Here is a 15768-nt window from a genome sequence, read left to right on the forward strand (position 1 = left end):
TCCAATTCTATCAGGAATAAATGGTTCAGATTTTCACGACTTTATTCTATTTATATACTGTTAGAATTGTATAAAATTTTGTTTCATATGCTCGCTTTGTTTCAAGATGGCAATCGTTTGATAGATGCATATTTAAATTTGGAATGTTTCAATGTAATAAAACAAAATTTCAGCCGTTTCGGGATTATATATCGATATATATACACTTAACTTAAGCTGTTTCGTGCGTCATAAAGTAGTTTTATTTAACTGAAACGAAACAAAATGGTGGATCGTAGTTTCCTGTTTCATTCCTGCATAATTAATTAGAGAAGAAACCTTTAATTTATTCAGAAATTGTATCGAATATTTAAATTTTATCCTATTTAATTGTAAATAAATGAAATAGAAAAATACAGTCCTCTATTTTGTTTCGTTTCAGTTAAGTAAACCAACTTTATAATGCATGAAACAACTGGTTAAATTTTCTCAATATATATTCAGTTTAAGAAGCTGTTTCAGGCATTTAAAGTGGTTTATTTAATTGTAATGAAACAAAATAAAGGCTTTCTGTTTCATTTTTATATAATAAACTAGGAAAATAATTCTTAATCTTTCCATACGACTTATGAATAAAATTAATGGTTTCTTTCCTAAATTAATTACGCAGGAATGAAACAGGAAACGACAGTCCACCATTTTGTTTCATCACAATTAAATAAAATTGCTTTAAATGCATGAAACAGCTTGTTAAGCCGATTATATATTGATACATTTTAACCAGCCATTTAACGAGTTATAAAGTCGGTTTATTTAATCGAAACGAAACAAAATGAAGGACTGTACCTTCATGTTTCATTTTGACGCAGTTAACTTTAAATTATATTCATAAATGATATTTTAAAGTGAATTTTATATCCGATTACAATAGAAAACACCATTATTTAGGATTGCATCACGAACTTTAAATGAAAAAACACGTTGATAAGGTCGTTCCATCTGCAGACTAATTTATAACTTTTTCCAAATCTCTTATATAACTAACTTCTTTATAAAGATAACGAGAAAATAGTGTGTCTGACAGACGAACAGATTTATTAAGTTCGGTTTTGAGACCCAGTGACCTTATCCGGACGTTCACATTTCTAGTTGTAAGCTTAGTAAATATCCTAAAGGCAATGTTGGATTTGGATAGAGTTATTAAGCTTCAAACGTCAGCAACTAAATCCTTAACTATGAGTTAATACAATGTCCCAGCTATCCCCTCCCTGCTCTACTCCAGGGTTTATTTGGTCATTTTAAACTTTAAAATATGTTTTAATTTTGATATTTTCTCATAAATTTCTCGATAAGGATCAACATTTTCTTAATAAACTATAAACAAAATGAAAATTTAGTGTTAAAAACTTAAAAGTATATAAAAATTAGTCATTTTCCCTGCTTTTTGGGATCAAAACTGGTCCCTTTTTTTACACTAGTATCGATATTTCATCTTAAAAATTAATGCCATTTATCATCGTTAATGGATATCTGTTTGTTATTATCTTCTTTATATTGACATAAAGTGGTATTAAACACGGAAAGAAATTTAGAAATATTCTCTATTGACACATGAAATGATCCGACTCATCTCACTGCTCAGAGATAATTTCTTCATCACTTTTCTATAGCTAAACTATACAAATAGTATTAATCTTCCTCTAAAAATGACAATATTATGAATTATATTGTAAATATTTGTTTCTAAGACTTTAAACCAGCTAAAAGATTTAAAAATTAAGTATTAAATTAAGTAAAATGGCGATCATCAGTTTGCTCCTGTATAGATGTTTACACTGCACGAAGACGAGCTTAGAAGAGGAGCCGAACATCAGGGATGTGTAATTTCTATCGAACATAACTTCATTAATTAAATTAAATTAAATTAAATTAATATTTAAATGTTGTTCGATGAAAAATTTTTAAATATATTTTTGTTTTATTAAATATAAATTCTATTCATCTATTTTTAAAATTTTAATGAAATATTCTACATATTTAAATCTAAAAATAGTTCGGTTATCAAATGGATATTCAATAAGTTTTATTAAATTTTTATTATATTTTCCATACAACTTTATCGTATTTTAAACTTTTATAAAAGTTTAAAAAATAACCTTTCTAAATTATAAATATCCCTTCTTTTTTCCATTTTAAAATTAATATTATCCATTAATTTATATAGTTTTTACGAATTTAATTACCATTAGAACGATTTAATTGTAATTATCCAACTTAAAAGTCATTAAATATAATTTTATTTATTAAAAAAATAATATTTAAAGGTTGCAACATTTAATTTATTCTTGTTTAAAAAAAAACACAAGAGAAAAGTACTGAAAAATCAAAATAAAATTTATATTTTTAAGCATAATTAAAGATGAAATTTAATTATTTTTAATATAAGGACTTATTAAGGATTTAAATAACTAAATAAGCATATTTTATAGATTTAAACTTAAAATTTTATGAGTAAAAAAGCTTAAAATTTACCTGAAAAACTAGTAAACACGATAGAAAATGAAGTTAAAGACACTTATATATATATATATATATTCATTTTATTACTGACCTGATAAAATGACCTGAATATTTTCTTATAATATTTACATGTTTGTGTATAACCGGAATTTTAATTTATATTTTCAAAAAATAAAATAAAGTTGGTTAATATATAGGCTAAATGCATTATAAACGGGCGGAAACGTACGCTTTAACTCTGTTGACGAGTAAAAAGTGTCTCCCCTGACATCATTTTCTCTTCTTTAAGTTGTATATCCATTCATTCATTAAATTTTGTGTTGATTTTGGGAGGTAGATTTGTTGCTAGGTTACGGATCAAGATGACCCAAACTGCAATAATAAGTGCAAACGATGACCTATATTGTAAAATACTGAGACAGGAATAGTAACCACCCTCATCACGACCTATAAAATGTACCTACGTTAAGGTGCACCTTTCGTGATAAGGTGAACAAAATCAAGAGAAACCTTCGAATTTTCCAGAAGAAAGAAAAGAAAACAATCCTTAACGAGAGATGAGGTTTTTTTTTGGAAACTTTATACAAACTCTACCTTTGTTTCTGTCCATTCTTATCTATTTCTATCAGTTTAAACGAGATAAAAACACTATTTTTTTATGTTTTACTAGAGAATTTCTTCTGATAAAATGAGCTTTATTTACTTTATAGGCCTAAACAAGAAATGATATATTTAATTTCCTATACTTTCTTATTTTATTACAAAAGATCGATGCCCTGTGGTGGTCTTAAGTACAATTTTTTTTAAAGTTTTAAATGATAAAATTTAGTAAATATTCTACATTTTAAGAGATTTTCTTATCAAAAAATCATATATTTTTTTCCTTAAAAACATCTCTAAACTTAAACAAACTATCACTCTAGAATGACTGGTTGAATTTCCTATATTTTAGGTTAAATAATTATAAAAATCGCCATTTAATAAATATTTTAACGAGTTTTTTTATACAATTTTTTGTTTAAAAAAGTGCTTTTTTACACAAAAAAAAATAAGAGTTGCATAACTTTCCCGGCAACATTTTGGTAGTGTCATCTGTTATGATATTTTATTTTTATATTTTTAACTGTTATAAAATAGAAAAAGATTAATTTTGAGAGTAGGGACGGTGTTATAAAACATTGTAGATGCAAATAACGAGTAAAATCGTCAAGTCCGACCCTACTGGAAATACGCAAGACTCCCATTATCTCCCCACCCCCTCGACCTTTAATGACTAAAATTTGACAGTATCAATCCTCCTAATACACAAACCTACCTGCAAAATTTCAGAAATTTTCGACAAAAATCACACGAGTTATTAAGCTTCAAAGAGGGTAAAGCAAATCCTGCCCCCATACACTAACATCCATACATACTGGATAAAACCTCCCATTTTTTTGCATTTCTCGACGTTTTAAGCTCCCCAAATCCAAAAACGACCCTCCCAAATTTCAAATTTTTCTCTGTTATACAGAATATAGCAGCCGGAAAAGTAAAAATCGAATTTTTTAAAGCGAAACAGAATGCTGGAATGTCACGTTAACAGACTCGACTTTCTAATTTTCCAGTTTAATAAATTACAGAATTATACGTCAGATAAATATTTTAGGATTTAAAATTGCATTTTTTTTAAATAAAGAAAAAAAAAATACATTTTCTGCAAGAACGTATCTTTATAATATAAATCTTAGGTTGAATGTCCTCTTAGGACGTTTATACCTAACGAAAGTTTAGTTTTCCAATCACGAATGTAGTGTTATAACGAACATTTTACCTTTCTAAAAACACATTTTTTATAGAAAAATAAAACGAAATAAAAATAAAAAATAATGTAATTTGTATGACGAAAACAGGAGGAAAAAAATTGCATTTACTGCTAAAAGTCAATGTCTTGCTAGAAGCAACATTTTTTTTCTTCATTTAAAAAATAGAAAATGGCAATTTACTTCAAACAAATTTATGTAATTTTTATTATTTTTGTATCTAAGAAATAATGCTAAAATTCTGCACTGTACAGTCGAACCTCTCACAGCGGCCACCAAAAACATTAAGTGTCATTTAAGACTTTAACTTAAGTGGATTTTTGGAAATTTCTATCAAAATTTCTATCTAAAAATCACGTCAATGGTAGTTTTAACAGAGGTTTTTTGATGTATATATATATATACATATATACATACATCAAAAAATCGATTCCAGGAAGTTTAATGGCGTCTATATAAGTCTTCTGTGGAATAATAATTCTATTGGGAATACATCCTTACAGATACAGGATAAAAATGATAAAGTACACGTGCAGCATCCCTTATACACAACGTGCTCGCGTTATATATACACAATAGTTCTATATATAGAAGCGTCGATCTCGATGTTGATTTAGTATTTCACTTCATACGTCGTGTTACCATATAAAACACCTTTGTTAAAACATTCTCGCCGAAAAAAAAAAAAAAAAATATATATATATATATATGGCTATGTTGTGATTTAATTAATAAAATATGAAATTTTCGGTGTAAAAACACGCGAATCTTCGTCACCCTCCTTCGTTAATTGCTAAATATTCGTTTGATTAAATTATAATTAAAGTTTTAATTAATTTGAATGGAAAATTTCCGGTCTCGTTTCTTATAAATTATCGTTTTTTTAAAAAAAATCCGTCTGTACGGGAGCCGACCAATCGGCAATTAGAATTTTGAATTTTTAAAAAATTGTTTGACGTCCGGATCACGTGCTCCGCACTCGACCAATCAGGAATCGAAATTTTGAATTTTGAAATATACTTGACGTCGTCGCTTGTCTATTTATCTCGAGTAAACCAATTAGACAAGCGATTGAACATTTTTCAAAATTCAAAATTTCAACTCCCAATTGGCAGTCTCTTTATCACGTGACTTTGAGACTACCAATTGGGAATTTTGAAAAGTCACGTGCCTTGTAGATTCGAATTTTAAAATGGTTTCTAGCCGACTTTCGCGTGCATTTGTATTTTTACGAATTTATTCACCCGTTTATTCTCCAAGTATTTGTGAAATTTTTACTCGTTTTGTGCCTAATATTTCTGCAGACTGATACGTGTTCGCTTCAAGTATTTTTTGCCATAGGATTATTCATCTGCTCCACGTATTTTTTGCCAAATTTTACTGATTTGCTCCAAGTCCTCTTCCACAGTTTATCAGAATTTCAAATTTTAACTTCGATAATTGGCATTCGATACAAGCGTAATAAAATCTGAATACTAATTAACGATGACGATCGCCGAATAATGCTTGCAAGCGCGCGCGGCTAGAAAGAGGTCGAGAACGATGACGTAGGCAGTGACGTATCTATCAATCGTAGCCAACAATTTTGGGAATAGAATTTTATAGAGCGGTTCTTGCACCTAAACTTGAGCGGATTACGTCATTCTCCAGTTGATATCACCCCCATTTTACCGTTTGCCATGCTAAATAGATGCACGGGACATACTATTTTACGTTTGAATTGTGTGAATCGACGTAAACCCTAGAATAACGATTATAAATTCGGACGGATCTTTGCAAAATTATATACTAAATACCTGTAATTTTTCGAGTATGTAGCTATCTATCCGTCACTCTTTTGGTAACGTATTTGATATTTATTCGCAGTAAACTAATTTCTGAAATTTTTGTTATGTTAAAATAAAATTACGGGGGACTTGATGACATTAGCGTTACTACGCGTCGCGTCGCGTCGAGAAGTATAAGATGCGAACGAAAATAAATTGACGTTTTTAATATTTCTGACTATTTTGAACGATGAATATTTCAAAAAAAGAAAGAAATTCTTAAAAAAAAATTAGAAAAATTTCATGTAAATTAACGAAATGCTGGCGCGTCGCGTCCTCGCGCGTTATTCGCGATGATATTTTATGAAATATTAATGAAATACAAAATACTTTCGATGTAATTTTGCACTAATGCGCTTTAATAAGGCTGTTTTGTTCTGTTTTTGCCGTTTTAAAAAGAAAATAAAAGATATTTAAAGACAACGCGTCGCGTTGATACTTTGCGTTCGCGACGCATTAGTCTTGTGCATCTATTTTATCGTTTATAAAGCCCGAATAATTATATTAACACATTATTTGCTTATAACTTGAGTTATTTCGGGGGTAGAAATACTCCGAAATAACGCCAGAATTTGTTACGTAATTAAACTCTTTTATTAATATATTGATATATAAAAATATAAAGGTTCAACCTTTTAAACGAAAGCGAGAGCTCTTAGATGGATTCTAAAGACGTTCACGAAAGAAAAGGGAGGCGTGGTTTCGTCTCGTGACGACGTCACTCCCGGGAGAAGTGACGTCAATACGCGCTAACCATTATAGAGTCTCACGTGCCTACGAAACACCCTCGTATATAAATGGTTACGATTTAAGACAAAAGAAGTGGGTGAGAAGCCCATTTTTCTCTCCAGGAAGCTCAATTCTTCTTCACTTTCTTTACAGAACTCGAAGCTCTCGAGGCTTGTTCTTGGTTAAGAGCTGCAGGTTTCCCGCAATATGCTCAAATGTACGAAGGTAGGTTTCGTTTTCTTAAAAATTCTCCCTTCTTGCAAGCGTAATTTCAAGGGGGAAGATGCGAGTTGCACCTCTTTGCACGTCTCTCGGCCATTATCTGTCTGGGATGCTGCGTACTTAAAACACGGATTAGCCAGAGTATTGTCTCGAAGAACCCCCCTCTTTGACCACTTACGAAAGGTCAAAGCAGAGGTTATTCATTTTCATAGCTTCTTAAATGCCAACGATTCATCTCGAGATTTCCAGTCGTGTTCAATCAGCTGGATCTCCAGCCGAGTCGTATTAACGTTGGAGAATCTCGTGCAGTTTCGATCCGCGGTTGTTAGGTGGTTGCCAGGTAGAATGGTGGCTCCTGCTAGCGGCTGTTTTCGACTATAGTATATAAGATGCCTCCATCCAGCGCTTCCAATACTGATATATTCGTCGAAGCACCTTCTAGACGTGCAGCTCGTATCTCTCTAATTATATCTTTATGGAAGTAATGTCAGTATTAATCGGTAGGTTTGTTTTGCAATGTTAAAAATAAAAATATATAAATACTTTTGTGCTAAATTTAAGATTTCTTGTAGATAACCTCTTCCCGATTGATATCAGTAGCGTGAAGAAGGATCACGAGTTCTTGGATACAGATTCGATACAGTCCTTGTTCAGGTTTGTTTGCCATTTTGTATTAATGATTTTTGTGTTTTACATAAAATAAACGGAGCTTTTTAATGTTAATTTAGCAAATTTTAATTTCTATAGGCGTTTGAATACTTTAAACAAGTGCGCCAGGATGAAGATCGACAACGTCCCCAGAAAATCCGTAAGTGGATCTTTTTTATTGGATCCTTGATGAATTATGTTAACGTACGTAAGTGTATAACCGATGCTGATGTGATTTATGTTAATGTTAGTTTCTGCCAGACGACAGTGACGAAGATGATTTCTGTGCCTTAAGCGAAAATTGGCAGTTTCAACGCTCCAGTAGACGATGGTCGAGAGTACCTCCTCCTCTTCTAAACTCGAATAATTCATCCAATTCGACTAAAAATTGTGTACAATCTCCGACAAGAAAGTTTCAATCGTCGGATGATGTATACAGTAGTAGTCACGATAGCGTTTTCATTGAAGATCAGCAGAGCAGTCCAGACAGCTTGAGAAAAGCTTTGTCCATTCATTACGAAGAAGATATATACGTTCCATCGTCTCCCATTCCCATGGAAGAAGATCTTAGACCTTCCGGTTCCGGTTCCGGCAGCTCTCCAAGCTTTGGCTCTGATGTAACTTTAGAGAAACAATCCGAACTCTTAGATATCAGCAGAGGACTTAGAAGAACAGGAAGCGAACGTTTACGCGAGAGCGCTAAAGCCCTCTTACGCAGGATGGAGAGTCTTAGAGGGAAGAGGAAGAAGAAAAACAGACACGCAGTTATCATAGGCGGTACACAAAATATGAATGAATCCGGTATGGATCACAATCATGCCAATATATCAGCATCCCCTCAATTAATTCACCATACTTTCTTGAGAAACTATCCATCCGATGAAGTGGGGCAAGGAGATGATTCAGACTGTAGTCAATGCAGCACTCCGCAGTTTAAGCATCGTAAAAGGGGGTGGAGAATTTTAAATAGAAGCGATGTAGACTCTGTAGTACACAGTGATTCCGAATGCCCAAATTCTTCCGTAAATTTTCAATGGAAAGACGCAAATAGCAACGACACACACGCAAATCATCCACAGATTCAGAATGGTAGCTTGAAGAGTTCAGATGAGATTCATAAAAGTTCGGAGGATCAGAAACTTAATAAACGAGAGCGTAATTACTTAACACCTCAAAGTGCAGAAAAGGAGGATCGTCTGAGTGTTTATGATAACGTTCCTGCTCCATTAGCCATGTTCGATGATGCTTTCGATCAACAGGACGATTCGGAAACTATCGAGAACGGAAGCGACGAAAGAAACGGTACCATTAAATATTAAATCATGATTTAAATTACTTAAACTAGTTAAAAATTGATCCTAATTAAGTTTATCTTAATTATCAGCATTACACATAAGGACAGAAGATGTAGATTCTGGAAGCATGGGATCCAGTATGGCTTGCAACAGTGATAAAGACATCACGGATCATCACGATACCAATGGATACAGAGAGAGGAGAGATTCTGGAGTTGGTTTATCGTTAACCAGGTATGTATAAATTATGATTCTGTAAGTTTAAATGGTTCCAAATACGAGGATTTCTGATTAATTTGATAATTTAGAAGCGGCAACAACGGTCAAAGTTGGTGGCATTGCTTTCCACATCGACAAAGTTCTGTTGGCATCAGGCAATCATTCTCTTCGGGCCTTCAATTAAATTCTTTATCGGCTCCCCAGTTAATGGTCCTAAGAAAGTTATCACTCCTCAAGTTAACGACATTGATGGAGAAATATTCCCCTTCGAGTAGATCAGGTTGGAATTGGGCGGTTCCTAAATTCATCCGAAAGATGCGAACTCCTGATTACAAAGGTAAGAGGAATACAAAGGAAAATTCGCGTTATTTTATTTTAAAATCGATTTAATAATAGTTTCCTGCTCTTTAGACAAAGTAGTTTTTGGAGTACCCTTGTTGCTGGTGTTACAACGAAGCGGTCAACCCCTTCCGTCGATGATAGAAACGGCCATTCGCCATCTTCAGAACACTTCACTGAATTGCACGGGCCTTTTCAGGAAATCGGGTGTCCGTTCCCGAATTCAGAAATTAAGAAACCTCAACGAAACTAATCCGGAGAGTTCCATTTACGAAAATCAACAAGCGTACGACATTGCGGACATGCTGAAACAATACTTTCGTGAATTACCAGAGGCCTTATTAACGAATAAATTATCAGAAATATTCTTGACCATCTTCCAACGTAATTTTCATTGCTTATTTTTCGTTTTTTTCTTAGTGACTATTATGAATTAAATTATACAATTCTTGCAGATATACCAGAAGAATTAAGAAAAGAAGCAACTCAAGCGGCTATATTACTAATGCCAGATGAAAATCGTGAAGTGCTGCAATCTTTATTATCTTTTCTTCAAGATGTGAGCTTTCATTCAGAAGAAAATCAGGTAAGTTTTAAATCAAGTTGGCTTTCTTCGCACGTTTTTTAAATTAAATTTAACGAATTTTATTTATTTATTGACAGATGACGGCAACGAATCTTGCTGTTTGTTTTGCTCCTTCTCTGTTTCACTTGAACACTCCCCGAAGTGCCAGTGCTAGTCCAAGAAGAAGCAAAACAGTTGGTGTACCGGATCAAAGAGAATTAAATGAAAATAGGGCAGCTCACGAATGCCTCACTCACATGATTAAGGAATATAAGAATCTTTTCACGGTAAGGAACTTATGCCATTTGTTACATCATTCATCATCTGTCTAAAAGAACTTAGAATTTGATATGTTTCTTCACCTTCATCTCTTAAACAAAAAACCTTAGCTGTTTGAGGAAGTTATCTTAAATCTCCTTAGGCTGTTTGGTTTATTTGAATCTTCCTTAGGCAGCATAAATAGAGGATGGTGATGATGTGTAACATCATCACCATTCTCTATTTATCCTCTAACATCATCACCATCCTGTAATTATTATGCATAATATATTTCTTTGAAATGCACCCTTTCTTCTTTAAGTTTTATTCATTGTTTCTTAAGCTTGTGTACAGTCATTCCATCTTCATCTTTCTTCCATCATGCTCTTTATCTATCATTTATCCTACATTCTCCAACATTATTTGTTCTTTGTGATATCTTTTACTTTTTTCTCTCAATGCTAATTTATGTTATTAATTATAATTAGACATGTTTAATTCTGTAGATATCAGAAGATATGCTGGGTCATTGTCGTTCTTTGTACTTAGAAGAATGGGAACCTGCCACTTTAGAAGATTTAGGAAAAACTTCATTCAGGAATGATGGAAATTGGAAAGCCTATGTTGATAATTGCATTCAGGGTCTTCTTAAGGTAATTAAAACACTTTATATAATGTATAAATATTTACTTTTATATACTTTTATCAAATAAGGCTACAAAGCATTAATTTTTTTCTAACTAAATGTTTCATTTTGTTTAACAGGAAGCAAGAGATAAATTTAAAGGTTGGATACCGATACCGAGTGATGTCGAGATTGCCTATAAGAAACTGACAGACAGACATCCATTGAGATTATGGAAAGTATCAGTTGAAGTAGAAGCACCGCCCATAGAACTCCTAAACAGAATATTAAGAGAAAGGTAGGAATCAGTTTCTATACTCCTAATGTTTGATTTTACTCCTTAACTTACAAACTTTCATTACTCAGACATATCTGGGATGATTCATTGTTAAAGTGGCGTGTAGTCTGTCGCCTGGATAAGCAGTCAGAAATATTCCAATATGTTTGTGCTTCACTCACACCTCACCCACCTAGAGATTATTGTGTCCTTAGGTAAATTTTACATTTATAGTTTAAGCACTCCACATCCTTAAGGATTCCTATTTTTTCCTAATTTTTTTAATATAATTTACCAGATCCTGGCAAACAGATTTACCTAAAGGAACGTGTGTGCTGATAGAGACATCAGTAGAGCATTCTGACGCTCCAATGATGCTGGGAGGAGTAAGAGGTGTAGCTCTAGCTTCGCACTACCTAATTGAACCGTGTGGGTCAGGAAAATCCAGAATCACATACATAAGTAGGATAGATACCAGGTATAATTACTTCATCCTAGAGACAATTAATTTAGTAATTAAAGTTCCAGTTTCTAAAAATTTTTCTTGTGTTTTAGAGGGAGGACTCCGGAATGGTATAACAAAGCTTATGGCCAGCTCTGTGCATTAAAAATCATCCGTTTAAAAAACACATTTGCCCACGGAACTGAGGGACCCGAGACCAAAGTTTGAATTTGAATGAAACACGTGTGCCAATCAAAACTAGTCTAGGACAATATTCAGCAGGCTGAATGGTGATAAAGTCATTCTTCTAGTCACAACAAAAGCGTGCCATAAAACTCATCAAAAGTGTTAATAATTTAAATAATTATTATTAAACTGTTACACAAATTCAAGAAACAACTTAACAGAGGGTGCTTTTGCCTTACACTTCATTTTTTTGTTTTTTTATTATTTTAATCATTTATACATCACACACAACTCTGAAATGCTCCTTATAACAGTAATTATCTTGTAAACAAATTCAAGATAATTATTGTTTTGAATTTTCTCCAGGACACAAAGAAATATGTACTTTTGTGTATTCTCTGGCAAACAATTTTCTATAACAAAGAAACAAAAGGACCATTTTCTCATTCCTTTGAAACAAATTAACTTAAACCATCCTTCAAATCATTCTCATAAGTGCCAGATCAAATTAGAGAGCCACTTTATCGAATTTTGACTCCGTGGCGTACACGAATTTGTCAAAACGGGGTCTTCGACAGGGTCAAATTTGCCCCGTACCTGCCAGTAAACAGTGGGAACAACAAGTACCGTACCTGCTCCAAGTCACATATATACATGCCAGTTACAAAAATGCTGTTCCAGTTTAAATGTTCAATAATAATTTTGTACTATATATAAATATATATTATAATAATCATCATAATATTCTGTTATATAAAAATCAATATAGATATATATAGATATATATATATATACCATATCACACACACACACACACACACACACACACACACAATCATAATATCAATATATTGTATAAATTAAATAGTTCTTTTTTCAGTATTCAAAACAGAAATATAAAATATAAATATATTTTAACTCTTATCATAATTAAAATAATAACTACTTGCCTGACTTTTCTGTTGTTAAAATTCAACAATTTGTACAGTTCCTGGACTGTAGTACCATGATGTGTAACTACTGTTTGTTTCTTCAGTTGTATAATGTGTAAATATGTGAAAATATGATGATTAAACCACCTAATATAAATATTAAACTTTTAAAAATGCGTATTTTGTTTTAATAATATATACACAGGGTGGATCAAGAGTCAATTAATCATTGTAAATACGTACTTGTCTTATCCGGGTAATTTATTACTTACAAACTGTAGAACAATGTATTGAACAGTTTTTGTAAAGTTTGTATGTATTAAAATATGCATACAATGCAAAAATTTATTTACAAATGGTTAAATAACTTTTGAGCTCCTCTGTATATATTAAATCCTTCACAATAATATATTATACAGGTTCAAAAGCAATAAAACCTCTTCTAACTTAAATAAAAAAATTTCATGCTGATTTATTGATAAAACCCAAACATAAAAAAGTGCATTTTTTACATTAAATGTTATAAAAAAAAATTAATTATTTTTCTATTAACTTAACATTTATAATTCTGGTTTAATTGCATTTTTATAGTAAAAGAAATTTTAAAACTGATTTTATATAATAAAATTTTATCAAAAAAATTAAATAATTATGTGAATTAGTGTAGTTATTGACCATTTTTAATTAAAAATAAGAAAAATAAAAGAAAAATACACAAAACAATCACTAAAATATTAATTAGCTCCTTCAATAATTCATTTTTTCCATTTTTTTATAAAAATTATAAAACATTACATAAAATATTTTCACTACTTTCTAATTAAATCCTGAAACTTTATATTAAAAATACATACAAAAACCATTTTATTATAATTTAAAAATTAAAAAAATAATTTTAAAAAATGCAATTTCATAAAAATGCAATAAAAATAGCTTAATTTTTCACATATTATTATTATTTTAGAAAGGTTTACATCACTGATTATCCAACTGAAATTGCAAGAAATCACAACTTAGATTTTAAAAGAAAAAAGAAAAAAACTAAATAAAGCATGAATTTTGATTTATATCTAACTTTGGAATGAAGAAGGGGAAGACTTCTTTTTATAATTTATCTCGAGTTTATCTAGAAAGAAAGATTTGTACTTAGTTACAGATGAAGTAGATAGATGAAGAGGAGGTGCTGCTGTCTTATAAAAAATACTTGCAGTATGCTAGTGGCGGGTATTGATGATATTTAAAGAGTAATTTATACCTAGCACCGAAATATATTAAGTAACTTCGTTAACTTATCGTTGTAAACTGTCGTTGCAGCATTGAAATATAAATAGCGGTTATTTAACACCTTATTTTTCTTCATATTCTAAAAAGAACATTGAAAAATGTCAATCAACACCCCTCTAGACCTAATGTATTAAGAACAGATCCTTAATTCTCATTCCAAAGACAAAATAAAATGCATTATTCGAAGCCAACAACCACTTTAAATAGTTTAAATAACATTTATTTAATTTCCTAAAGAATTAAAAAAAGTAATTTACGAGCTGCAGATAATAGAGAGTTATAAAGAAAGATAATATAGGTAATAAATTATTTATTTATTTATTTAACAATGATTTGTTGTAATGAACTCGAAAATATATAAGCTAATATTGGAAGATTATTTATCGGTCCCGTCACGATAATTACAACCGTTGAATGCAAGCAACTATAGTTTTCGACCAATCACACGTAAGTACACATAATCGATTTTTACTTCGCGCCAATTAGCATCGGTTTCACGTTTAAATCAGCCATTTAATTTTAATTATGTATCCATGATTAATTAACGTAAAAAATAATTATTAAATGCTATAAATATATATTAATAAATTTGAAAAAATAAAAAAATTATAATTTAAATACATTTTAAAGCTTGGTAACTATTATCAGAGTCGATAGATACAATGGTCTCTCAGCTATGTTCTAAAGTAGAGTTAATGTGTCAGATTGGCGATAGCTGGCGCTCGAGTCGCTTTGAGGCGAGGAGAAGGTTTATTAAGAAAAATCTAGTATGGAATATAATAAAATTAAAAATAGAACAAGCAAACAGGATAATATAAAAACAGACATAAATAATGTAAAGAAAAAAATTAGTGTTAAGTAATTATCCAAACAAAACAATTAAAAAATTGAAAAAATAAATAATTCAGAATAAAATTTCAGGTAAACAAAATATAAAATACATAGCCTTTCCATACATTCAAGGTCTTTTTGAAGAATTAAGTACAATATTTGGTAGGTCTAATATAAAATTAGCCCCTACTTATAAAAAAGATTATGAAATTGCAAACGTTGTATACTCTACTCCATGTACAGTACTTGCAATAATTCTCAAATTTACATAGGAAAGGCAAAATTAAAAAATAAAAGTTAGGTTAAAAAGACATATTGCCGATTTAAAATACAATAAAATTAATTTTGTTTTTCACGAGCATTGTACACTCCATAACTGTAATATACTGTAGATAAAAACAATATAAAAAGTTTGCATCGTAAACGTAATAATCATAGTAGAAAATTTAAAGAAAGCGTTGAAATTATAAGATCTAATAATAAATTTAATAAAAATTTAAGTATTAAAAAATAAATGATAGCTGGATAAAATTAATAGCGAGGTTGCGGCCGTCGTTTTCAGCCCAAAACGTGAACGTCAGACGTTCGAGCGCCGTCATCTGGCAATTCTAGACGATCGATAACGGCGTTCGCTACGTCTAGCATGGCGAGTAGAAGATCGGCTTAAACTTCATTTTTTTTTGTGTGTGTGTGTGTTTGGGTTTAAAATTATTATTATTTAAGCATTTACGAATAATACTGTAGAGAAACAGACGATTTTAATCCAGGAACTATTTAACAACGTAATAC

General features: G+C 31.1%; 1 protein-coding gene across 4 annotated transcripts in view; it reads left to right on the plus strand.

Annotated features, from left to right (window-relative positions):
• The window catches only part of cv-c (crossveinless c), a 70121-nt gene extending 57093 nt beyond the window's left edge, over window positions 1–13028 (plus strand). For all 4 annotated transcript variants that reach the window (XM_067269072.1, XM_067269071.1, XM_067269073.1 and 1 more), the window contains 14 exons: window positions 7010–7081; window positions 7651–7732; window positions 7826–7886; window positions 7978–9028; window positions 9111–9255; window positions 9330–9577; window positions 9652–9963; window positions 10035–10165; window positions 10243–10431; window positions 10909–11055; window positions 11168–11325; window positions 11394–11519; window positions 11603–11782; window positions 11860–13028. In XM_067269072.1, coding sequence (XP_067125173.1) covers window positions 7010–7081; window positions 7651–7732; window positions 7826–7886; window positions 7978–9028; window positions 9111–9255; window positions 9330–9577; window positions 9652–9963; window positions 10035–10165; window positions 10243–10431; window positions 10909–11055; window positions 11168–11325; window positions 11394–11519; window positions 11603–11782; window positions 11860–11974 — 3017 coding nt within the window. In that variant the 3' untranslated portion in view covers window positions 11975–13028. The remainder of the gene's footprint in view (window positions 1–7009; window positions 7082–7650; window positions 7733–7825; window positions 7887–7977; window positions 9029–9110; window positions 9256–9329; window positions 9578–9651; window positions 9964–10034; window positions 10166–10242; window positions 10432–10908; window positions 11056–11167; window positions 11326–11393; window positions 11520–11602; window positions 11783–11859) is intronic.
• Window positions 13029–15768: the final 2740 nt, after the last annotated feature.

The sequence above is a fragment of the Centruroides vittatus genome, unplaced genomic scaffold, assembly GCF_030686945.1.
Source record: "Centruroides vittatus isolate TY-2023 unplaced genomic scaffold, ASM3068694v2 contig_345, whole genome shotgun sequence".
Taxonomy (NCBI): Eukaryota; Metazoa; Arthropoda; class Arachnida; order Scorpiones; family Buthidae; genus Centruroides; species Centruroides vittatus.